The sequence below is a fragment of the Pelecanus crispus genome, chromosome 2 (genome assembly GCF_030463565.1).
Source record: "Pelecanus crispus isolate bPelCri1 chromosome 2, bPelCri1.pri, whole genome shotgun sequence".
Taxonomy (NCBI): domain Eukaryota; kingdom Metazoa; phylum Chordata; class Aves; order Pelecaniformes; family Pelecanidae; genus Pelecanus; species Pelecanus crispus.
The window spans coordinates 15,707,122-15,732,591 of NC_134644.1; the positions used below are offsets into that span (position 1 = coordinate 15,707,122).

The window sequence follows — 25,470 nt, forward strand, 5'->3', positions numbered from 1 at the left end:
TGGTATTCTTGGGCATGCCTGCCCAGCAGGCTTAATTCACGAGATCAACACCTGCGTTTCAGCAAGCAGGAGCAGCCCCACTGTAGAGCTAACACTGAACTAAACTCGCTGATGCATAAATCATGCATCCACTCATGTAAAAGCACTGGTGCGCACACACAGGTTTTAGTCTTCCTCTCAGCAGATACATTAATATCATTTCTTAATGGATGGTAGGAGAACCTCTGTTCTTTTGGAGATGCAGGCAGCACTATGGGAGTGGCGGGATGATGTTAGCAGCACACGCAGCAGAGCTCAAGAGCATCCTCATCTCAGACTCCTGCAATACCCCACTGTGCATTTTCAGGTGGTAATTCTCTGGCCAGTCTTGACATAGAAACTTGATGAGAAGGGTATCTGGATTTTACAAAGTTTTGGGACTTGGAAATTGTTATTTCCTAAATACATTTAATTCCAAGAACAATTTTAAAATACCTTACATAAAAAGCAATAATGAATGTTCATCTTCTTCCTCCTAATTGTGTCTCCCTAATCATGGTTCCTCAACTGCAGTCTTCCAGAACAGAGCTGGCAGAAGAGGTAAGGATTCGGTACCTAACGTAAAGTCTGTGGAAACTGTGAAGATTCATCAGCTCAGAAAATCAGCCCATAATTCTCCCATGCTGAACACTCAAAATTATTAGATTTGTAAATATCTTCCTTCCCGTATCTATGTTTCCAGTTCGCAACAGTTAACTCAGGCAAGTATTTCCTCATGTAACAGAAATTTAGAGAATAGGTGCTGTGTAAGGTTTGAGTAGTGTACAGATAAGCATGCTTCTCATTAACTGCTGTCTAACTTGTGATATCTACTGTGATCTTGTACAAGTAATACACTCGCACAGCATGATGAAATAGCATAATTTAGTTGTGCCAGCACATATCTTAACTTCTAAGAGTTTAATTTTACAAGCTTGTTGCTAATGCTGCCACTAAAAAAGTGCCTTCAGTCCTACAAAAAGGAGAGTGCCACAGATCCAATGTAACACTTGCAGAGTAACAGGCAATCAAAAGCCCAAAGTGACAACCCCTGCCCCCAGCAACCAGAAGAGAGTTAAATCAGCGAAACAGAAAAAGAAAGGGGTTTAGGTTGAAAACAGAGAAAGTTGAAATGGTGTTTAAAATGTCTAGAAAGTGTTAATAAAATTAAACACCAGATAAAATTATTAAGGCTTAACGAAAAATTTGTAAGCACTGGAAATTAAATCGGCAAGGGCTTGATTTGAAAACAGGAAAAGGAATTATTTTGATATGAGTTTTGAGTAATTTGAACAATGGAGAGCTTTCCAAAATAAGTGTCCATTTTCCAGAAAACTGTGTCTCTGGAGATACTTGCACTGTATACTCTAAATGGATCCTTTTTTTAGCCTTAATAAAACATAAACATCGACACAGGCACATTTCTGGGGAACCTCCTGAACATGCATAGGTTTTATGTAACACCTTTCACATTAACTTGCTTTTAATTTTTCAGTGAAATGCTGTAGAAGCATGTGTATCCTTGACATTCCATTTGCCCTGGTTAATTTTTCTATGTCACTTAGGCACTTCTAGAAAACCTGCCCCCGATACTTTTTTAAATTTGAAATTTAAATTTTCAAAGATGAAACATAAGATTCTATTCCACTTCGACAGGAACAAAGTTGGATCAGCTATATTTAGCAGCAGGTTACTAGAGAGTCCTAAATTCTGGCCAGTATTAAGGAATATATTCACAGCAGCAATCTGTAGTCATATTTAAGGTTGATACTATACATGTTTTAAAACCAGACACTTAAGGTGCAGTTTATCCGACCCAATCTCACTAGGTTTCCTTTATAACGGAGCCTTGGATGCGATTTATCCCATCCTACTGTAGAAATCTAAAATGAGGTAAATGACTTGCCTGTTTCTCTCAATATAAAAGAGGGATCTAAAATGGCTAGCTCAGCTCTAGAAATCTACTTTGTAGGTGCCGAATTACCCTATTTTAGAATCTCCTTACTGCATCTTAAAAAAAAAAAAATAATGTCACCATAATATTGCCCACTACTTGAAGGCACATGCACTGAATAACCTCTGCAGTGAATGGATGGAAAGGAGATTTCCAGAAAACATCCTGGGTGTTTATCACATTACAAACATTTCTGTATTTTGATGCTCTTTGGCTGTATCTGCACTCATGAATGTGATACAACACATCTGTAGAAAAGAACTGTTGGTGCTGAGGACTTGATATCCACACTACAGGATTTTCAGAGGTTTTACTTTAGACTTTTGATCCCATGAACATTCACAGTTGATCAGCTGGACTACCTGCTGATGTAATTGCCTGATTATTACATACTTTTGGACGATTTTTTTTTTTTTTTAACAGCTGTCCATGGGAAGACCACTGCCAAACTGAGAACCTAAAATATTCATATTTTTTAAAATTTAAGGTCAATTAGATGTGATACTTTTTGAATATACATAGAATCAAGATATTTTGGAGTACCATAATTATGTAAACCTGATACCTACATACAGTTTTACAAAGATACAGAAATATGCACTATGGCAACCTGTTATTCAGTGTAGACTACAGAGTTAGCACTCATCATATGTCTTTAGAACTTGATTTTCCATTTTCTTCTAAAATGCCTCTCTATTCAAGACGTATTTAAGTTTCCTCCTACAGAACTGAGGAACTGGACTTGACTTTTAATTAAAAAGCAGCCTAAGCAATATTATTGAATAACCAAGGAAAAAAAAGATACTTAAGAATTTGAAGTCAGTGTTTTTATACATGCACATGTAGAAATACATCTCTGGCTATCATCCAGGCCTGAAGAATTTTGTTCTGGAGGCTACAAGGAGAACTGTAAAAGAATTTTCAGTCACTTTTCAGAACACAACCTCACTGTGCCAGTGGTGTATTTCCAGTGTTGCTATTTTCAGTTGGAAAGGAAAAGGAGGAGTACTTGAAGAGCATGTAAAGGAGGATACAGGTATGAAAACTCTCTTGCATAATAAGAGCAGCTGTGTGGTATTTCCGTAATTAAACAAACAAACAAACATGTGGGCTGAAATCAAATGCAGATTTCCCTCTGGCAGGAAGCATACTCCAAATAACAGAAAAAAAAAAATTAGAATTATAAATACGTTATATTTTGAGTGATGCAACAATTATATTAGTAATTACTATACTGAATTTGGTATTTTTTCTGAGTGACAGTTAATTTTCTTATTGTCCTCCTATCCCTCATATACCTGAACTTCCTAAGAGAAAAGAAAAACAAATTGAAATAGCTAAATTGATAGTGAGCTATTTTTAAGATTTTCTGAACACGGACACCTTTTACAACGGAAATAAAAAGCATGTACTTGAAAGTATTTTCTATGATAGAATGGTACACCTGAACATAATGGAAAAATAGTAAGGAGATAATAGCCTCAAGAGATACTACTTACTTCTTTCTAATCTAGTAATTGCCTCTTAAAGGATCTCTTGAGCACTCTCTACTCACAGAAGGGATACAGTTATTAAAAAGAAAATACTTTAAGTTGCTCAAATATGTAAGAATGGATGGGTTCAGGAGCATTAGAAGATGAAAAACAGATTTCCAGAGGGAAGATGCAAGAAACTGCCACACAAAAATTCAAGTGTGTGTTTCTGTAGGGTTGGATGTTAAACCCACAGTTCATTTGGAGAGGGGGAGGAGAAACAGGCTTCAGGAATCAGACGTCTTTCTCCTGCTCTTAGGAATTACAATAGGTATCCCTCTGCCAAACAGCTTGCAGAGCCATAGTAAATCGATAGAAAGTTACACTTTTGCACCTAACTTTTTATGGTTTTACATGTTTTCTGATGTACTTCAGAACCATTCTCTCATCTGTCAGTCCCATAGCCTTTCTTCCATGAAAACTGGAGATGGGTTTAAAACATAAACTGGTTTTGTCTCTGGGACAAGCCTCAGGAAACAGACCCACATTTTCCTGCAAAATGGGAGGAAGCAGACTTCAGTTACTGCGAGCAAGCAGTGAGAAGAGAGGGAGCTGCGAGTGCTGCCTGAGCAGCAGATTGCTGCCGAGTCCCGAGTCAGCGCAAGTCCCAAAGGTGTCTGTGGTCAGACACAGGCCATCTCCCATACGGAAAAAGCGTGCGCAGAGGGCACGTGGAAACATTAAGCTACTTTGCCTCCACAATGATTTTACTTCGTTACTTCGAGTTAAAAACTTTTTGTTGCGGTTTTCCGCCAAGGAGCCGGCAAGGCCAGCGGCGGGCGCCCTGCCGAGGCCGCTGAAGCGGGCGGGCGGCCGGGGCCGGGGCCAGGGCCGGGCCCGGGGCGGGGCGGGGCGGCGCAGCACCGCCGCTGCACGGGGCCTTTTCACTCGAGCAGCTGCCGAAGTGGTTTACTCGCGGTCGGAAGTCCCTGCGGGGAGCCAGGGGCGGGCCGTGCCTGCTCCCTCCGCACCTCTCCGCGGCGGGACGGGGACACCTCCATCTTCTGGGGACACGGAAACCTCCTCAAGCGAGCCCCGGGGAGGGACCCGCACAGGGCGCGGCCTCCCCGGCGCCTGCGGAGCCGCACGCAGGGGCGCAGGGGCGGAGGGACGGCCCGCACGGCCGCCGCCCGCCGCGACACCATTTCGGGCGCCGGTGGCCCGGCCCCGCCGCCCACAGCGGGAGGCCGGCGCGCATGCGCGGGAGGGAACCCGTCACCAATGGCGGAGCAACGCGTGCGCGGGGACCCAACGGGACATGCGCCATGCAGCCCCGGGCCGAGCCGCTGCGGGGAATTGCGGCCGCCCGCGCTTGCCGTAGAGCGGGCTGTACCAAGCCCCGCTGCGCCGGCGGGGGGGGTGGGGTCGGAAAGTGACGGTGCGCCGGGAGCCGTCGGCCGCCGCCCATCCTGTCGCCGGCGGGGAGAGCGCGGGGGCGGCGGCGGGCGGCGCGCAGCGCGGCGCGGCGGGTGAGGGAGCGGCGCGGCGGGGGCTGCGGGGCGCGCTGGGGCGCGGGGCCGCGGCGCACCCCGCCCCCGGCAGTGGCGGCGCCGGCGGAGGGGCGGGGCGCGAGGGGCGAGCGGCTTGGGTAATGGCAGCGCTGTGAGGACGGAGCGGGGCAGGGACCGCGGCCGCAGGGCGGGGAGCGAGGGAGGCCGGCGGGTGGGCGTCGCTGACTCGGGCCCCTGGCCGCCAGGTAACCCCGCTCGCCCGGCCCGGCCGGCAGCGCCGGCGGGCTGAGGGGAGGGAGCCCCGCGCTCGGGGGGAGGCGGCGGCCCCCGTCGCCGCGCGCTGTGGGCGGCCCGGCCGGGTGCGGGTCGGGGCGCTGAGGCCCTGCCCGCCGCCCCGCCGGCGTCTGCCGGCCCGCCCGGGCCCCCGTGCCTCGGCCGTGAGTGGTGGCAGCGCCCTCGCCCCGCGGGGGCCGGCGGGGGGGGCGCGGGCCGGGTCCTGCCCCGGGTCCTGCCCCGGCCCGGCGGGGAGGGCGCGGTGCGGCTCCTCCGGCGGGGCCGGCCATCGCCCCTCGGTGCGTCCTCAGCCAGTTTCGCTTTTGTTTTGGCCGCGAGGGCGGGCGGGGAGCGCAGGTCCCCTGCCCGCGGCCTGCCGGAGGGCGCCGTGGGGGGCCGGGGGCTGCCGCCGCCGGCGGGCGGGTGCCGGGGCGCGGGGGGTGGCAGGCAGCCCTGCTCGGCGCGGGTGCTCCGGCCCTGGGCCTTCCGCCCGCCACTGGCGTGTAATCCTATCTCTCGAGGTGGTTACATAGGTTGGAAATTTGGGGAACGTCTTGACGCTGGCCAAAAACCTGCGTTTATTTGCGTGGACAAATATATTCGGTATGACAGCGGTATGTTTTAAAGAATGAGGCGATGGAAGCAACATCCTTTCATTATCTTCCTGTGTAAATATGTTTCAACGATATCTGCTTACCTTAGGGCTTGTCAGACAGGTATGGTTTCCCACCCCCTGAATAGCGTAAACCCTAGGGTGGATATTCTGCTCTGCTATAATTTTTCCATGGAGGTTACTTGGCCTGTGTACAAGACATTTAATATTCTAAGCTGGTGAGCTTGCACACTGCAGGCGCTGAAGCACAGCAAACCCCCAAAACCCCAGCGTCTAACAGAAAAAGTTATGCTCCATTTGTTAACATGTCTGTAAAACAACTTTACATTCATATTGATGTGAAAGCTGTAAGAGAATGCCAAATAACAGTCAGCTCTGTTAACTGTTTAACCGCAGAATACCTTTGTGACTATATGGATGCATAGTGCTTTACATATTATTAGGTTTTGGTGATACTAAACAGTGTTACTGATTCTGTGTGATGTATTGTGGGGAGGACTTTTTCTTCACGCTTCCTTCTCCCCCTCAGTTTTGCTTATTTGTGAAGGAATGGTGCTTTTACATTGGAGGTACCAAGCGTGTTTCAGAGAGAGCAATCTATAACGTAACACTGAGCTAAGTATAACTTCACTACCACAAGAATTTCTTAGGATTCTGAAAAGTTTCGTGGACCGTGATTATTTTTTCTTGGTGTCAGCTGAAAATACTCTTGTGTTTTCCAGAAGAATAATAATATTAGAGCTTTTAGAAGACTACCCCCCCACCACCTCCTGGAAGTGAGCTGTTGTTTACTTCTATGGAGGTTCATGTTTCTTTGAAACATAGATCGGTTTGTGTTTTTCAACTTGCTTTCTTTGATGGATATCTGTTTGTTTTGTCAGTTCTTGCTGATTTTCTGTGTAGTAAGCTGCTACTGACATACATGGATTGAAGATTGGTTTTAGTTCCAAAAGTGGTAATTGCCACGCAAATACAACAACTTAAATGTTTCTACTGAACTGAAAGTATTTATGCACCGCTTGCTGAGCTTTAGTTCTTCTTAAAAAAGGTTCCTGTTCATAAAGCCTAGGATAATACCACTTCCTCGATATTACTTAGTTGCTACTCAGTTTCTTTATGAAATCAAAGTGAATGTGGGTTGGGTAATATATTGATTGCATTTTAAATGGAAGCCGTTGTGTTGCAGGTAGAGGAGAACAATCGTCTGCGGTTCCTGAATTCGCAGCAGTTAAGGAGCTTAGTTAGTTAGTCAGGGTGGCATTTTGTATGCATACAGTGTAAAAGTTGCATCTGGGGTTTGGGGGGTTTTTTTTTGTTTTTTTTTTCCTCTCTTAAACTGAGAAGCTATATATCCTGCAATTTGAGAGGACTAAACTGCCTGAGAGAAGTTGAGAGCCAGTAGTGGTTAAGGTAGTAAGCTGGTTGCTGAATAGTTTTTTAGCATGACGTTTGATTCTTTCCCTTACGGAGGTGTGCCTCTTGTGCTAAAAGTCTGTTTGTCACTAGCTTGCTTCTTTCCCTTTTGACCTTGAAAATTTGGGAAGACAAGTTCAGAGTCACTTTTTCATCTATTTAAAAAGGAAATAGAAGTATTCTCTCCACTTTTTGTTTTAGTTTTACAGTGTCGTGTTTCTGAGCAAGAACTGGACTTGCTTTGTGCATGGAATGTCACACATCAGGTCCCTTCTAGATTAGGTGCACAGGACAGAGACAAATAGAAACAAAGAAGAGCCCTTCACAGTTGTGTCTCTCAGGACCTCTTTTTTAAATTACTTTACATTTTTCTTAGTTTTATTTCAATAATTTAATGTTTTTCTTTCAGTAAATCTCCTAGTATTTTTGATATGAAATTACTAACACAGCTTCTGTATTTTCAATCCATGTCTTATTTGAAAGAATTCACTATTTGTCCTGTTGCCCAGTGCAATAAGCTGCACAAGCTCTGCATAATGCTCTGTGTTTAGATATGTTTTCTTTCTGTCATCCTGATCAAAGCTTTCAGGTTTTGTGGCTTTTTAAATGTAACACCAAAAATGTCTCATGAAAGCTTGAGGTGAACATAGGCTACAAACTGACAGTAGTAATTTCAAATACTCTGGTAATATGTTCAGTGTGTTCCTGCCCAAAATTCTCTTGGATACAGCTGAAACAGTCTTTGCATAAAAGTGAACAAACAAAAAATTTACAGGAAAGTTGTTTTATTCATATGGCACTGTTAAATGGGCAGCTTGGTAAGGCGATGAACTTCATGGAGCATGATGCTGTTAAATAAATTGATGTTATGTTATAGGCTATTTGTGCAACATTAATGTTCCATAATGTTAAAAATAAGGGCTTGTGAGCTTGATTTGGGAGGGTGGCAAAGCAGGGGTGGGTGTTCTTTGTGTTGCTGCATTGTGGTGGTGCAACAGTGTACAAAGTTTAAATTGAAAAATTCAAAGGAAATGTATTTTTTTTAAAACGATTGTGCAATGTTGTCTGACATGTTTAATTCTTCTACAGATTAACACTAAAGCCCCACAATGTCCTTGAAACCACGAGTAGTTGACTTTGATGAAACATGGAACAAACTTCTAACAACAATTAAAGCTGTTGTTATGTTGGATTATGTTGAAAGAGCAACGTGGAATGATCGCTTCTCGTATCCTTTAATTGAAAATCTGACTTAATGTGTTTGTGTGATGTCTTTAGCATGGAGTAGGCCTGTGTTATATAACAATTTCGGTGGTCTTGATCAGAAGCCCGCTGCAAGGCTGTGTCGGTTATTAAGCCTGTGTGTCAGTGGATATGTTGAGAGGGATGGGTATTCTGCATATTTTGGAAATATTCTGTGTGAAAATCACCACAGTTATAAAAAGTAAGCTGGTCTGAGTTTTGCTCGCTTTTAGTAGCTCTAATACTTAGCTTATGCTGTAGCTGTTCACAAAAGTACATACATTGAATCTCCCCTATTCTGATAATGACTTCTTCTTGTATGCTTAAGTGCGCGTGCATCAGGGGAAACATGTAAGACGGAGAATGCACATCTTTAAATTTGGTAGGGTGGGAGGGGTGGTGAGGTTGTTCTGTTTAAAGATGTCTCCCTCCTCTTTGCACTTGTAAGTGTGCTTGATGACTACCATATTAGATGTTTCTATAGCAAATGTTTATAAAAAAGCCTTCTTCCTTTACCTCCACTGTTATTGCCTCTCTATTCCTTACAGTCAAGCTGTGTTTAAAAATAATTACTCTTTCTAGCTGTGGTCGTATGGTCTTGCTGTTCAAGTCACAGCTGTGCATATATTGTTGTAGTGAAAGTTTTGCATTTTACATGTCAAATGGACTTGTAATTTTTTACAAGATTTAAGTTTCAGTGAACTTCTTTTGAAACAAGTGTAACTATTCTAACCAGTTATACTGTACCCTGTGTCTATGCATTCAGTAGCCATTACAGTGTGGTGACTAATTAGAGAATTTTAGGAGGCTTTGCAGCTCTTCTGCAGCAATTTGACTGAGTTTGGTTTAATTATAAGGGGGAAGAATGGTTTAGACTTATTTATCGATTTGTTAATTCTTCTGGGTGAAAAAAGAAGCTCCTGAGAAGGTTCTTATACATAGATTTTTTTTTTTTTTTTTTTTTTTTTTTACAACATAAGCTTATGCTGTGTGCAGGAGCTAGACTCTGAAGTTTCTTCTCTTTCTGGATGTGTTACCATTTCTCAGAATTGCTTTCCCACGTGCCTGTGTTTTGAGTGTTTGCATATGTATAAACACAAAAAAGACAGATTTAGTTGCTCACAGTCCTTGTGGAGCCTTGTTCTATGGTGCAATAATCTTTAAGGAGCTCCTTCATTTTAAAACTTTGTAATTAATTTCTGGGGCCATGCCTCTTCACCTTGTCTTGGAGTCAAGTTCAAATTACTCCAAAATTTGCTGACTTTTTGAATTAATTAGTTCTGCACTTATGTGCTGACAAATTGTGCTGTAGTCATTCTTTCTAAACAGTTTTTAAGAACTGCATTTTTCAATCTTCAACAACTGCTTAACTTCTGGAGCTTAAAACTAAACATTTAAACAAGGGCACCTAAGATAGTTTTAAATCTAAAATAATTGAATGAGATGTTGGATTGATTCCTCTTGTCACACTGTTTCACTTAGAACTTCTTATGTGAGGCCTGGTACACAAGTCTGCTGTTGATCCTCTTTTGGGATTTACTCCAGTTGATTGAACATCAGAAAGGGAATGCTTATGAATAGCAGACTCAGGAAGCAGTCTTGGAAGAATCATTTGGCATGTAATTCTTAAGACCTTACTTACTATCATCTCTTAATTATGTTCCTTGGAAGGTGGCACTATTAGTGCCTGATTTGGCACAGGTGAGAGCCTTTTGGCTTATTCCCTATGGCTGAATGGCCTGAGGAGCTTATGTGACTTGTAACTTCCAGCTTAAATGTTGATTGTTTAGTACTGCTACCTTTAACCAAACTGTATGTTTTAACACAAACTGCTCACCGAGTGTTCAACAAGTTGGTGAAACTGGTAGTTCTATACAGCTGGTGTGAAAGCTTTTTCCACATTTTAAATATATAAAGAAAACTAAAATAGTAATGATATATTTTATGTAGATGTGGCATTTAAAAAATACATCTTCCTGTTCTTTGTTAGCTTTTTGTTCTCTGTTAAATTCAATTTAATTGGAGTAATGTGTTTCTAAACATCTACAGGGAATTTAAAGGAAATGTCATATTAACTATTTTTCTTGCTGCTTAATAAGCACAATAAAAAGGTGACAAATGATTTGAACTATGTCTTAATGAAATTCATACAGGCTATTTCATTGATTATAGTACCACTTGATCTTTGTCGTCTCTCTATGCTTAAAACAACGATGTGGAAACAAAGGGTAAGATACAGCAAAGAATCATGATTTCAGTCTGCAGCAGTGTATTCGAAGAAGTGTTTGCTTTCTCTTGTGCTGCTTAAGACAGCTGAGATCAAATGGTGTATGCAGACTAATAGCATTTTAAGGGTGAGAGGTTTGTACTGTGCATGTACCACTTCCAGAACTAATTTTTGCCTCACTACTTCCCCAGAACTTGTTTGTCTTGAGTATAATGTTTTCTTTGTAACTCTGATGGTAATTTTATTGTTAAACATAGTTTACCTTTAAATATAGCTTATCTCAAACTTGAAATGCTAGAATGGCGATGAGCTGGGAACCACAACTGTGTAAGAGTTAAAATCTTCTGGAAAAGATCTCTTGAAAGACCATATGTTGCTTTATTTAAGCTGTGAGTCATCTTGAGCCACCTTTGACCTTCAGATTTCCTTTCAGGTTCTCTGCAAAAAGAAATGTTTCTGGAATTGTTTCGTTGTCTGGTAAATGAGTGACAGTTATGTCTCTCTATTTGAGATATTATTTACAATAATTTGGTTATTATGAATGCTTTGTATAACTTTTAAGGCTTTGCTTCTAACTGTTCAGTAGGCTAGGGAGTGCTCTTTAACTTAAAGAGGCTGATCAAGCTTGATTAGAGAGTGGTAGTTCATCTGTACTTTGAAAACTACCTTTTAGCAGTAGAACTATTTTGAACGGGTAGAACATCAGGATCTTCTGTTGTTGTCTTGGGTTTTCCACCAACCAAGTAAATAGGATGAACAATACCCAGGGAGGAAGGTAGCCATACTGCAAGCAGAATTATTTTAAAAGTATGCAAAGTGGCCACCTGCTTTTTTCCATTTTTCTGCATGTTTGTTCTCCCTCCTCTAATCTCCCATTTTACAAGGATCCTATGATGAACCAGAAACTTACACACATGGATCTTTAACATAACCCAGAGAGCAGGAAGAGTAAGTAAAGTTCATATGATCGTGATTCTTTCTGACTGTAAGTCCTCAAGTGCTCTAAGAATTTTGATTCTGTTACAGAGGGAGACTAACAATCACAGAATTTTTCCAAAAGTGCTACTTTGGTCTTCTAGAGAAGATCTATTCAAAACCTTTTGCTAATATATGGTCTTAACTAGATGCCTTTTTAACCCTTAGGACAATATTTGTGAGCTTTTATGACCTTGGATACAGTATTTTCTAGTTGATGGTATTTTTGTTTTTTCCTTAGTTTGGAGTTGCTTCAGTTTCCCATTGCTGCGTAATGCCCCTCAAATAGCAACTACTGGAGCACTTAAATTGCACAAGGCTTTTGATGTTCTTGTTCTCAACACAGAGTGATGGCCCCTAAGCAGCAGTTTGGCTTCAGCTTCCTTTGACCTTTCTCACCCTGCAAAACTATGTGCTGAACTGGAAAGACAGATGGCTTTCACCATTAAAGATAAATTATTGAACAGTAAAGGCTTCTTTCTGATCTTCTGAGGGACAGCAGCACAGAAAAAATGTGCTTTAAGTTCATGGAGTAAAATACCAGTGATGATTAATGATTCCTCTCCGCTCAACGATTTTTTGTTGTTGTTGTTGTTAAGAGATTCACAACATTTTGAACACTACACTTGAATTTGGATTCTGGACTGGAAGATGTATATAGATGAATAAACTAGTACAAATTGAGCAAGAAGGTGAACTTTCTGTAGCAAAGCTACTCTGTAATGTGTTTTTGAGACTCATGTAGCTCTCTTTTGTAGAAATCCAGAGAAACTTAGTATCCAGCAAGTAGCATTTGGTATTGATTTTTATCATTTGGTTGATAGAGGAAAACGTGTGAGTTGCCTGTGGAAGTGTTTCTGTGATTAAGCTGTTTAATTTCAGCAGGTGTGCAAACTGAGTGTCATATGTCAAGGAAGGATACTAGATTCAGCTTTCTTCATTTGCAAGAAAATTTGACTGTTCTCTAGAATTAGGAAGGGCACGGTTGGAAGAAGTGCATTTTCATGCAGGAGTACAGATCCTATTTTCATTCTTAAATAGGTTTATTACAACTAAGAAACTTGTTTACAACAGTCAGGTCATCTGGACTCCTAACTGAAGAGGCTAGATAAATTCGGGGATATGTTTGCTGCTTTCATCAGATAAGCTGCTGGTATTATTTTCTTGTGCTGTTGTGGTGAAGACTGCCTGTTTCCTCTAACTTCAAAGTAAGTAGTTCCTGGGGCAGAGATCCGTAACAGTTTTGGTGATTCAGGTAGTGTAGCTGTGGATCTAAAGAGAAAAGTCATGTCCCTTTGCTTGTGAGTAGCTTACAAAGATTTCTAATTCTGGAATTCACTTTCTCAGAAATATCTTATTTGCATAGTGAAGAGGCTTGCAATGTGAATGATACTGAGGATGCGTTTGACTACAGCCCATCCTTAGACTGACAAAATTTGTCTGGGCGCGGGAGGGGAATGTGTGAAAAAAACAATTGTTCTTTTACAATCTGTTTAAGAGAACCTGTCATTCTTAATTACTAATTTAATAGTTTGTTTTGGTATTTTATTGGTTATAACTTTGTAAGTTGGTGTAACACAATGCTAGCTGCTATTATAAAGCAGTGCATATTGCCTGTTTTGTTTGTTGGGGTTTCCATTTAATGCTTCTTGTGATTCCGAGGAGAATTCTGCTAAAGGTGTTCTATATGGGTGAAATAACTGTACGTGAGATTAGACTCTGATTAGGCTGTCCAAGATTCCAGTTGTCAAATAAAGGCTTTTTCCATGTAGTTGTCCTACATCAGTATCTTCTCTGTTTTGAGTAGTACTTCTGTATAAAAAATGAAACATGCTTTTGGGGCAAAACTGTGTGATGAAAGCTTGAGGCTGTTCTGTAGACTAAGCAGGTGATGTGTCAACTGTCCTTATGTCTTCTACCTCCTTTTACACAGCATGTGCTTTTTTTTAAGGTAGACTAGAGGAAAGCTGATTTTTTGTCTTGTTTTAATTAAAGAGCTTACCTTAAAGAATCTATACTAAATCATTGTTTCTAGCATGGCTGGTTTCATAAAATACCTAGACTTAGTGGATAAGCATGATGTTTTTAAATAACTTTTGCAGAACTAGTTTATTTCCCACAGTTGTTCACCTGAAGCTTGACTTAATCGTTGCTTGACTTTTCTGAAAGCAAAGTTAATCATAAATTCTTTTCCTGACAACGTATCAAGTAACTTTTTTTAAACTTGACATAAAGCATACAAACCAAAGGTGTAGCTCTGTGAGGTACTTCAGGGACAAAACCACCTTAAGGGGTTTAACTGTTTGCTGCTGCCCATTTAAGTGAGCAAGTATAACTGGTTTGTGTGGCTGTGACCTAAACAGGATTACTGAAAAGATAATAATGGCTAAAAATAAAATAAAGTTTTTTGCATCCACACCACCATTCTGGTGACTTAATTTCCAGTGTCCCACAAAATTGTGTTACCTGTGGAGTTGGGGAGAATATGCAAGGGCAGTAAATTGTTTTGGACTTGGGGGAGGAAAACTTGAAGTTGTCTTCACTTCATGTTTGCTCTGCTCCATACTTGGCTAATCACATTCTTAACCTATTTAGTGCTTCTTTCCATTATCAGAAGAGAGTCTCAATTTCACTTTGGCTGCAGATACAGAGGAAGAATTTTGGATGAAATTTCACTTTGAAATAATCATATATTATTCATAGGTGGCAAATAAGTGGTAGAAGCCATGTCAAAATGGAGCTACCAGAAGTTCCAGGATCTTAGCTGTAACATTCCCTCACTTTCTACTATTTAAAATTTATTATTGACGCTGAAAACTTAGGTTCTCCACAAATCAGGACTTACACTAAGTTCAGAAAATGATCCATTTTATCTTTTGTGTTCAACTGTAAAAAAAAGATCTAAAATGTTTGTGTGAGGGAAAAAAGGTTCTGTAAATCTCAAATTTTGTTGATAAGTTTTCACACTTCAAGCAGATACAAACCTTGACTCTGAGCCCAGAGACATTTATGCTTTGTGTGTGGCCTATCCTGAACCTCTTGGAGAGAGACTTTATACTGAGACTAAAATTTTTTTGGAAAATCATGTACGCCATTTGCACAAGGTAACCTATACAGTTACTGATGTACACGTAGGTATTGTTTATCCTTTTTTGACTTTAGAGAGGGGTTTTGTTTGGTTTGTGTGTATGAAGGTATGCAGATTTTACGAGACTGAATGCAGAAAGCATACATGCATTTTTTTTTTAAATTGTCTATCCACCATCTGTCTTGGAAATAATGTTGGAAAACCTTTGCAAAAATCATACTGCAGAGGAAAGCGCTCTCAATCCTGTTTCGTCTACTAGCTTTCCTCTTTTACATTATTTTTGCATAGGCTCCTTTGCTGCTTGAGCCAGGGTTTAAAATTGTACACTCTCTCTACAGAGAATTATAGTTGAATTCCTAGGATCTCATCATTCTTCACAAATTGTACTAATTTGTTTAAATTGTTGAACTTATTCCTTTGGTGTATGAATGTATTTTGAGAAGTTCAGTACATCAGCAACTTCTTAGATGACGATTTGTTTAAATTCCAAAAGATTTGGGCCTAGATTTACAGAACTTAAGATGTGTTTAAGTTTGCATATACCTGTGCTTTGTTAAACTTGTTTTATTCCAGGATTCTTGGTAAGTATAAGGGCTTGTCTGACCAGTAAGGCATACTGATTTTAAGCAGTTACAGTTAGGCAACTCCTCCAGTGTGCATGTGGCTGCACAAATTTAAAATTTATCTGTGTCAGTGAGGGAATAGTTATGTGAGTTATCCTACCAGTGTGATGTGAGAATATGAACCATGCTTATTCAAGCAAGTACTTCTGTAAAAAACAAATAGAAAATAATACGTTACAGAGATTGTTATTTTTAAATGCAAAATAAAACAACTTCAGGTGTTGTAGCTGGCTTACCGAAACTTTGTACTATGAAGATTTGTTAGTTTTCTGGTCATTGCAACAATGTTATTTTTAGACTGGTTAAAGCTATAGGTGTGGTCTTAATTTTGAATCTGTGATTGTTATTCCAAAATTATAATCCTGTTATAACTTTCTATGTATGTGTGCTATGTTCCTACTAATTTTAGCGGCATGTGTGTGTATCTTCCTTCACAGAGAGTTCTAGAAGCTGAAGAACAAGTACTGGTTATGTATCACAGATACTGGGAAGAGTATAGCAAAGGGGCAGACTATATGGACTGTTTATACAGGTAAGCTTTGCAAATGAGTTGTTAAACTTTTGAAATGATTACAGTGATCTGCAGCTGAAGTCTAAGAATGTTGCTTAAAGAGAGCAATAAATGAATATGCCCCAGATCAGTTTTGAAGAGAAAATAGTAGCAGAACATGAGAAAAAAGGAATAATACTCCAACAGGTTTTCCTGTGCGCTGCTCCTTACCACCGAAGTCATTATCTGAGATGATTCCTACTGTTCTTTCATTACTGATAACGTTCTACCTCTGTTGTTTCTGATGTTGCAGTGCCAAATATGTTGGTGCTAATCAACCCTGTGGTGAAGTAGCTCATAATCCTAGGTGTTCTTCCACAAGGATGGCATTGTACTGGTGTCCAGTTGAACCAGCATGTTTTGTTTTAAAGCTTAGCCACGTACCTTGGCAAAAACACAGCTCTCCCTTCTAAAAAAACCTTTCAGACAAGGCTATGTGCTCTTAAGGTCCGTTCTTTTCAGGTGAACGTTTGAACTGCAGGGGTTGGAAAGGGAGTGAAAATTTCTCCTTGTTCCTTTTCTGAGAACTTCAGAAACTAATAGTCTGTATACAGGCAATCGGTTTTACAGCTTTTTTTCAGTAGATTACAGCCAAGTCTGCAAATAAAACCACAACTTCTACTGTTTCCTGAATTAAGAGTGCATTTCATTGCTACTAGTGATATCTTAAGCATATAAAACTCACCCATTCATGAGCTGCTAGCATTATAACTATATTGGGATGGCTTTGGATTTACTAGGATTTGGATTTTAGTTCCACTCTGACTGTAGGTCGAACATTCTAACATCCATTATGCATGTGATACCCAGCAGGTAAATATGAGGCACTGTTAATATTGTACTTATTTGATGGTATGATGTGAGGATTTACAAAGGATTTCAAGACCTTTAGTATTACATTAGGAGATGTATGTGTGATCTTGTAGAATCTATTAAATTACCGCTAGCAGACTGGGAACAAATGTGATGGAGTCCATCCTGGGCTTGTAAACTTTAGTTCCATAATGTGTCACTGACTTAACTGGAGAGTTGATACAGGGGTAAAAAAAAAAATCCTATTTAATGTGTATGAATCTCACTGATTCTACTTTGTGTAACAGATTTTCTGAGCACTTGAGTGCCTCTGGTCTTAAACGAACAAATTAAAATACTTCTCCAGCAGTATGAACCTTGTTTTTTTGTTTTATTTTTAAACAAGCTAGGGCATTTTTTTCCAGACAGTTGTTAAGCACACAAACCAACCTGTATGTATATAAAGATCAGTAGAGGGGTATTCATAGATCAGTGAAGACAAGTCCTTAAACTCTGAAGTTATTTATTTCATGCCAGCTCTGCCCATTCTGACTCTTCTTCCTGCTTTGCATATGGTGTTTTGGTCCAGAAAATGTACTTGTTAGATGTTCTCTTGGAAATAATTTTACCATAAAGGTATATCTTCTTTCTTTGTGTTGAAATTCTGAGCTTTGTCATATACTGTCTTTTAAAAGTCTCTGAAGGGTATGACTTTGTGAAAGTATGAGTTTTCTCTTCAATAATAAAAAAGTACATTGTAATGGGAACTAAAAGACCCTCCCACGTGAAGGCAAGAAATAATTCAGTACTTGATTAGTAGTCATAATGACTTTCATGCACTGGAAACACTTCATTAAGTGTTATGTCACTTTTTTGGTTTTTTGAGAGAATGTTTTGGCTGAAAGTACTTCTAAAGACCGTGAGAAGATATTCTGGTTTTTATAAAGTAGTTGGAGTTCCTTTCTTACTTGCATGCCTGCTTTCAAAAAAGTGCCATAAATTAGTCGACTCTGTTGTATGCCAGAATCTAATTTGTATAATTCTTCCAGCAGTGAAAACTGATTAATCTCTACAGCTAGTAATCCTAATGTGAAATAGATTCCTTTAAAATTTAAATAGGCTCGCATCTCTGCTTCTTAAACCTTCTACCCTGATAGGCAATATTTGAAATACTACTAAAACGTGAGACACTTTACTTTTGAGCAAAATTTATAAAATATGAGACCAATCATGACTGGCAATGCAGTCAAATGTTTTCTTTCTTTGGTGTTGGTTTTGCTTTATCTCACTCCCCACCCAGGTGTGTTTTGCTAGGAAAACAAATTTGGATTTAGTTTGAAAACTAAAATCCCATATATGCTTGACTAAACCAAGATGATAAAACTGATGGAATAAGGAACACTTGATGTTAAATAAACTTTTTTAGGTGTTGTTTTTGTTAGTTCTGATGATAAACATAATGGATAAAAATAATGTTGGACATTGGGGCTTATCAGTGTCTTGGTGCTTTAACTGTTTTCATAGGTAATTGTACTTGTAAAAAAATCTGGTTTGTGTACCTTTATTTCAAGTAACTGAAGGGTTTTCTTATCCAGCAAATTGAAATTAATTTGAATTTGTTTTTTTTAAAACAGCTGAAGCTTTAAAATCTGCTCATAATAAAATCCTGAAAACTAAACACACATAGTGCAGCTTTTGCTTTGTTCTGTCTTGTCTCTTTTTAAACACTTGTAATACTAGCATATTAATGTATAGTAATTTTTAGCTCTTTAGGCTAATCTCAGTTCTCTTTCGTTTTGTACTTTTATGTGAGACATCTTCCCTTTCAGGATTAAACTTTAGCCAGTTTTGTCATGATAGGAGTAATTTGTATTCTGATTCTAAGCCTAATATCACAGTAACCTGTAACACAATTCAAACTGATACTAGTTCCAGTCCCCTTCTCATTTCTTTTAAGCCTTAAGAAGCTGCTGTTCTTAATCTTGCTTGCTAATTATGTAACTGAATAAACATGGTGAAGATTTAAATACACAAGAAGTCCCATCAACATTTGAAACCTAACATTAATGATATTTTTCTATTGAAATTTCTTCCACTGAACGAACTGCCTTCATTCTAGGTTATAGCATTTGGTAGCCCTGGGATGTTTACTTCCGCATCAGATATTTATTATTGGTCTCATAATTTTGAATTGGCTGTTAGATAAACAAAGTGTTAGTATCTGCAGTGCTTTGTCATAATAAAATGGTTTTCATTTATTAGCTAATCCTCAAATTGTGGTAGATGACTTCAACCCTGTTTTACAGATCTGTAAACCAGTGAATACTTTGCCTGTGCTTAAGAGTGAATCAGAACAGATTATGAAAACTTCTGTGCTGAGCACTTGTATGTGTACAGTACTAGGCACGTTAAAGCATTCTGCTTGTATAAAGCACAGTGGTTCTGCTGCTTTTAGTATAGCTCTTGTGAAGGCACCATTGCATGTTTTCATTGAAACATTTAAAAAAAAAAAAAAAAAGTGGGTGTGAACAAACATCTGAAGGTCATCCATTTCAACCTTATGCTCAGAGTAGGGATAGTTTCAGTTAAACCAGGTTGCTTAAGGTTTTGGTGAGTCAAATTCTGAGCTCCTTCAAGGACAGAGATTTTGCTGCCTTTATGAGCAGCCTATTTCAGTGCTTGATTACTGTCATTCTAAAAAAAGTTTTCTGTATGTCTGTTTGGAATTTTTCATGCTCCAGCTTGTGTCCATTGCTGCTTGTCTTTTCTCTGTGCTCCTCTGAGTAGAGTTTATCATCATCTTATCTATGCCTCGGGCTTTGTATCCTGGCTATTTCAGTGAGCTTTCCCTGTGCTCTTCCATTTGCCCAGATTTCTTGTATTTGGGTACTCAAAACTGGTTGTAATATTCCAGGTGTGTCCTCACAAGTGCTGAGGGAACAATCACCTCCCTCAGCTTGCTGATACACCTTTGCTGATGCAGCCGAGAAGGTGGTTGGTTCACTGTCGGTTCCACAAGACAAACTGATAACTTAGTATCCACCCATGAGAAACACTGTTCATAACTGGTCCCCAGGTAGATTTAGCACTGCTGACCATGCGAATGCACATGGAAATTGCTAAAAACTTTGATACAATTGCTAATTCCTATTATACAGTAATGTACCCATTTATAACTTTGTCAGGTGGTTGTATCAGCATTCTGTAGTTTGCAAAGCAATTTAATCGTGCAAGTGGTAGGCTGAAGAAAATCTTGGAAAAACAACCTGAGTGATTCTGAAAACTAACTGTAGTAATTAGTCCTAGTTAATCAGTTACCTTTTCTTTAATTGCCTCCTATACATCAGAAGGGTGAATGATATTGCCACATAGGATTTTTATCCATTTCTCTGTCCATGAACACTTGCAGTGACCTGTGAAAATCATTAGCAGGGTATTCAGTGCAAACTTCTGAAAGCAATTTCCTCAGCGCTTGGTCAGGTTTATACAGTTCTAGCAGCACTGTATACTGTTCTTCTCAACTCGTGTGCCATTTTGGGGATCAACGTAGCAGTCTGACTATGTGTGCAGAAGGGGGCAGGGGGAGTGGGGAAAAAAAAGAGAGTGGTTACTCAAAAGTCTCTATCTTTGGAGAGCTTTTGGAGGAGGAAAAAATCTGAATAGAGGGCATCTACCCTTTTTGCTTGAAAAAGTATGGTACTTCTAGAAATATATACATAATCATGTGTGTTGTCTTGTGGTGTCATATCATGGATGGACAAAGACTTAAAGAAGGTAAATTCTTTTGGGTTTATCGTGGAGAACATAAGAAAATAACCAGGAGATGACTTGAGACAGGTACGCTCTTAGGTTTAGTACATTCAAGTTAAATTTCACAATGTCTGTTTTGCCAACACTAATATTTGTTTCTTATCCAGCAGTATGTAATTCAAACTACTAACACCAAATAAATCATTAAAAGAAAAAAAATATACATCTAATCCTTCTGAGAAGGCTTTGCAAAGTCTGTTCCCCCAAGGACGCTGTGGGCTATTGTGGCAACATTGTTTTGGGAATGGGGTCACTGTGTCTAGAATAGTCATCTGTGGTTACAGTATTGTCCTTTGTTGATCTAAAAGTATCAAATACATGAAAGTTACTAGGTAACCTGTCCCAATAATTAGGTACCTTTCTAATTGTTAAATTAGTTTTTTGCAGTTTATTTTTTTTGCTAAATTCCTTGTAAAAGATCTTACCCTTTTACTGAATTACCAAGTCCTTTAAATCTGGAAAAATTGCCCACAAAAATATCCATGTACCAGACATTGTCCTGATATTGTTAATTTACATGGAACACTGTCTTTCAGTATTCCACTGTAAAGTAGGTATTTCTCCTCTTTCTGGAGTGGAAGCTTGGTAGGTGTGTTTTGAGGTTTGGGTACCAAAAGGTATATTGCTTTGCTAATGCCATGAAAGGAAACAAGCCTGTTTTCTCATCTTGTTTGCCATTTTCCTCATCAGACGGTAAACCATAAGCCTGCACAGGTGCACTGTCAAGTAATTGAGCCTGAGCAGTGTGATCAGGTATTTAAGATTTTCACCTGAAAGTTACATCTCAACAGTAACAAGAGTCTGTGGGTAGCTTCTGGTATTATCAATTCATGCCCAATCCTTGTCTCCGCAGTAAGTTACAGATAATCCTTATGGAGAGTCTTCTAAAAGTAAGAAACATAGATGAAGTATTTGAAGTAGTTAGTCAAGGTGAAAAATGGCTTATGACTTCAGTGGAGAAGTTGATTTGAGATTACACTGTTTGCACATCCTTTGCAATTATTTGCTTGTGCTTGCGCTTGGTTCTGGAACTTGATGGTAAAAGTAGGGCAAGGGGAGAGGACGCGTGGGCAAATTTGGGGGTTTTTTTTTTGAGGCAGAGTGTGGTGAAGCTCTTGCCACGAGTGGTTCTGCCTGCCTGCTTCTTGCCACCTGCTTTTTGCTTGAATCAGGTAGGTCTTTGCAGGGGTACCTGATCTAGGTTAAACTTGTTTGTTTACTTGTGGTTACATTAGTTTTAAGATGGGTCAGTTGCCCAATCTGGATTTGTTGAGAAGGCCTGGACTGATAGAAGAGAGAGGGTGTGAATTTCCTTTTTAGCAACCTTAACAGGAAAAAGCAGGATGGCAGCTGCTGCCTTTGTTCAAATTGCGGGGAGCAGGAAGTATCATCGAGGAGCATGCCTGCTTAAGGCTTGTGTTCCAACTATTCTGGATGTCCACACAAGTTTTATATGAAATGGCAGGCCTGTAGCCTTCTACACAGGTTTGCATTTACAATTTATGATGGTTATTGATTGTAGCAGGGCAGTTTACAGTACTCTGTAAGACTGGAGTCTGAAAGTAGGTTAGGCCACTGTATTCCAGTTTGTCACCACTGCACTGTCACAAGTCTTCCTTCTGTGGACTCTGGTGTCCTAAATTTTTTCAAGTTTACAGGTTTCCATAGTGTGTTTCTCCTTTTCTTCTTTGCTTGTCATTTGCCTTCCTGCCCAACATGTTCAGACATGACTAGTCTGGTGCAGCCTCTGAAGCCTGAACATCTTAAAGCGCTTCAGTAATCCGGCTCTCTTCAGTGTCTGAAACTGGACATCTCAAAACTGCTAGTTGGGTCAGAATTTAAAAAAAAAATTCTCAGTTACCTCTTGTAAGCACTAACATAACAAATATTGTAAGTGTAGTTATGAAAGCTAATAGATTTTTTTTCCCAGTTATCTGTGAAAGAGAAAAATAATGTTTCAGTTTAAAAATGTTACTGTATTTCTTTTAAGGGAATACTGAGAATTGAGGGATGTTTTGTCAGGTCTTGCACAGAAACCATTTTCTGTTCTTTATAAAAACTATGCATACAGTAGTAAATACTAAAATTAAAAAAAGCTTTTATAATGTTTCTTCTTTAGAACTGTTAATTAAAATACTTCTGCAAATTCTTCTCTTATCTTTAACATTTATAATACAGCTATTTGCTAGGTACCATGGCCTAAGTAAGGGATCATAACTGACAAAAGATTTGCCCTGTAAAAATTGACACTATTTTTGTGTTTTAGTCTGAGAGAAATGCAAAATAATAAACAGTACAGGTAGAAGAAAATACATTTTACTTAAAAATATCTGGTACTCAGGAACACTTTTCTATCATTAAAAAGACATAAATTATTACCACTCTAATACTAGTTAACTGCTCAGAATTTAGAAGTTACTTTGCATATACATGTATGAGTAACATGGCAATGTATGTTGAAAGGTTGGATTCTTACAAAAGTATATTACGCACCAAGAAAATGCTGACAGTGATATATCAGGCTACTGTTTGATACCTCAATTAATAACACTGTAGTGTTTTAATATGATGTAAGATCTTTTAAAATGAAGTCATTTGTATTTTAAGAATTTCCTACAGATAGCAATGGCATTGGTTAAAAGAGGTTTTTTTGTGATGTGGAAGACATTCCACAATTCCAAATTTATTTAAAAAAAAAAGTTTAACTTTTGCCTGTTTTGATTAGAATATCTTTATTTCTATAGGTACCTCAACACACAGTTTATTAAGAAGAACAAATTGACTGAAGCTGATCTTCAGTATGGGTATGGAGGGGTGGATATGAATGAACCATTGATGGAAATAGGAGAGGTAGGTATCTCTGAAAGTGGGAGTGGATATAAACCATCTTCAGAAGTGCTACAAGTTCAGCTTTGTCCTTTTAAATTTTGACTTTTCTGTGTTACAGAATTTGAGTGGTTAAATATGGTTGGAGATGTAAGCATTGAACCCTTTGTAAAATGAGATTACAGTTTTGATGTAGAAAAATATAGTGACCTAGGGGAAAAAATTAAGCAAATATGAAAACTACTGGAAAATTTAATTTTAAAATGTGGTAATAGATACCACTTTGGAAAAAAAACCCAAACCTTTGGTTTATCAAGTGACACTACTATCTAGAAAATGTTTTAAAGAAGCAGTACTTTTGTTGTTTAAACCCTTGGAATACTGCTTTTAGGCTTCTATTTCTTGATGTTACAGGTGTAACAGCTTTTTTTGAGATTAGTCTTCTGTGATACTGTACATCTTATTTTCTAATGCAAACTGTTTTGTGCTTCTATTTTAGCAACTCAGATTTTGGGAAAAAAGTAAACATTCTGTGCACAAAAGTATCATGTAGGGAGGGCTTATCTTTTAAAAAAAAAGGAAAGTTCTTTAGTACAAACACAAGGGTGTTAACACGGTTACTAATGTAAATTGGAGAGGCTGAGACTCATTTTTAAATACCTATAAAATGAAACAAAATTGTCAGCAGTAGGACTATGTTCTGAGATACCACCATCTGCACTTCAGCTATGTGGAAGTGAAGTATACATTGTTTCTGTCACTTCATGGCTACTGTTACTATGAAATACAAGAAAGCGAAAGACAATTTTACAGGGAAAAAAAAATTCTTTCAAATTTTTAAAAAAAAAGTGTTTCAGCATGTCTTTAAGAAGATTGTAAAAACACCTTTTCAGTCTGAATCAGAACAAAGACATAATCCTGAATATAGTTGAATAGAAACTTTTCATTTGAATGCCTTTCTGTGTATCTGTTTGATTTGTGTCTGTATGTATACACACTGCTAGCTGGAGAATTCATTTTATTCTGTCATCATCTGTAGTGGTGTATTGTTTTTTCCTTTCCTCTCTACATTTGCCTTTTTCTCTAAAAGGGAAGCAAACAGTTCTTGTCTTTTGGTTTGGAAAGCCTAGAGAAAGCGCTTTTTTTTCCCTTAATGTCGGAACTTGACCTGTCAGTGGTTACTGTTCTAGCTCTTGTATTTCATTGTTTTAAGTAGGAGATCTCTGCTGTCTTTAGTTAAGAGTAAGGAGAGATTGTGATGCGGGAAGAAGGATCTTCTGTGCTTCTGACCCAGCTACCCAGCTGATGAAGACAGCACTGCCAGTTGAAATTGCTGATCCTCTGACAGGCTGGGGGTGGGCTGATAAAAACACCAGAAACATGATATACTTCAAGGCAATTCAGGAAAGGAAATTCTTCTTTTAGGCTGTGCTGTCTGCAAGGCTTGCTAATCAGTGGCATCTGTAAAGGCTTATCACAGCTTGGAAGTGTATATTGCTGCACCATTTGTGGTGTCTTCAAAATGGCGTAAACATTATTCGTTATTTCCTCAGACTGAGATTTAGCTGAGTGTGTTCCCACAATTGTTGGAGGTAGTCCTTAGCTCTGTGTGAATGACTGTTAGTTCAGCTACTTTGGGGGCTGGGAATAGTTCTGGGCTTTTTCCTGGGGCTGGGTGATGTTGGTATATTAATGAATTCTCCCTGTTTTAGTGTGCTCCTCTGTTTTGGAGTATCATCCAAAGGGTGGTAGTACCAACTTTTGTCCATAGCTTTCTGCCCTAGGATATGTTTACCAAAGAAAAACAAACAGCAGACCTGATAATTCAGCTTTGAGTTTTCAGTTTTCCTTGTGTTTATGGAATCATAGATGGGGTAGAAGGACAGTGACGCACAGTCGTCATCAAGCTTCCCAGCAGTTGTTTGTCGGATGGTACATCCCTAGCTCATTATTTGGGCACGTTATGGGGGCGGGTCAAGATTCTTAAACTGTAGCTGGTAGCCTTTGGTTTTTGATAAAGATGTTCTGGATGATGATGTCTGGAATTCTACTAATGAGTTTTTTATTATCTCAATCCCCAGGA

At 39.4% G+C, this 25,470-nt stretch overlaps 1 protein-coding gene across 2 annotated transcripts in view; it reads left to right on the forward strand.

Moving 5' to 3' along the window:
- Nucleotides 1–5,774: 5,774 nt before the first annotated feature.
- The window catches only part of CUL2 (cullin 2), a 49,700-nt gene continuing 30,004 nt past the window's right edge, over nt 5,775–25,470 (forward strand). For both annotated transcript variants that reach the window (XM_075728308.1, XM_009485162.2), the window contains exons 1-5: nt 5,775–5,944; nt 8,344–8,482; nt 14,700–14,802; nt 15,847–15,941; nt 23,306–23,411. In XM_075728308.1, coding sequence (XP_075584423.1) covers nt 8,364–8,482; nt 14,700–14,802; nt 15,847–15,941; nt 23,306–23,411 — 423 coding nt within the window. In that variant the 5' untranslated portion in view covers nt 5,775–5,944; nt 8,344–8,363. The remainder of the gene's footprint in view (nt 5,945–8,343; nt 8,483–14,699; nt 14,803–15,846; nt 15,942–23,305; nt 23,412–25,470) is intronic.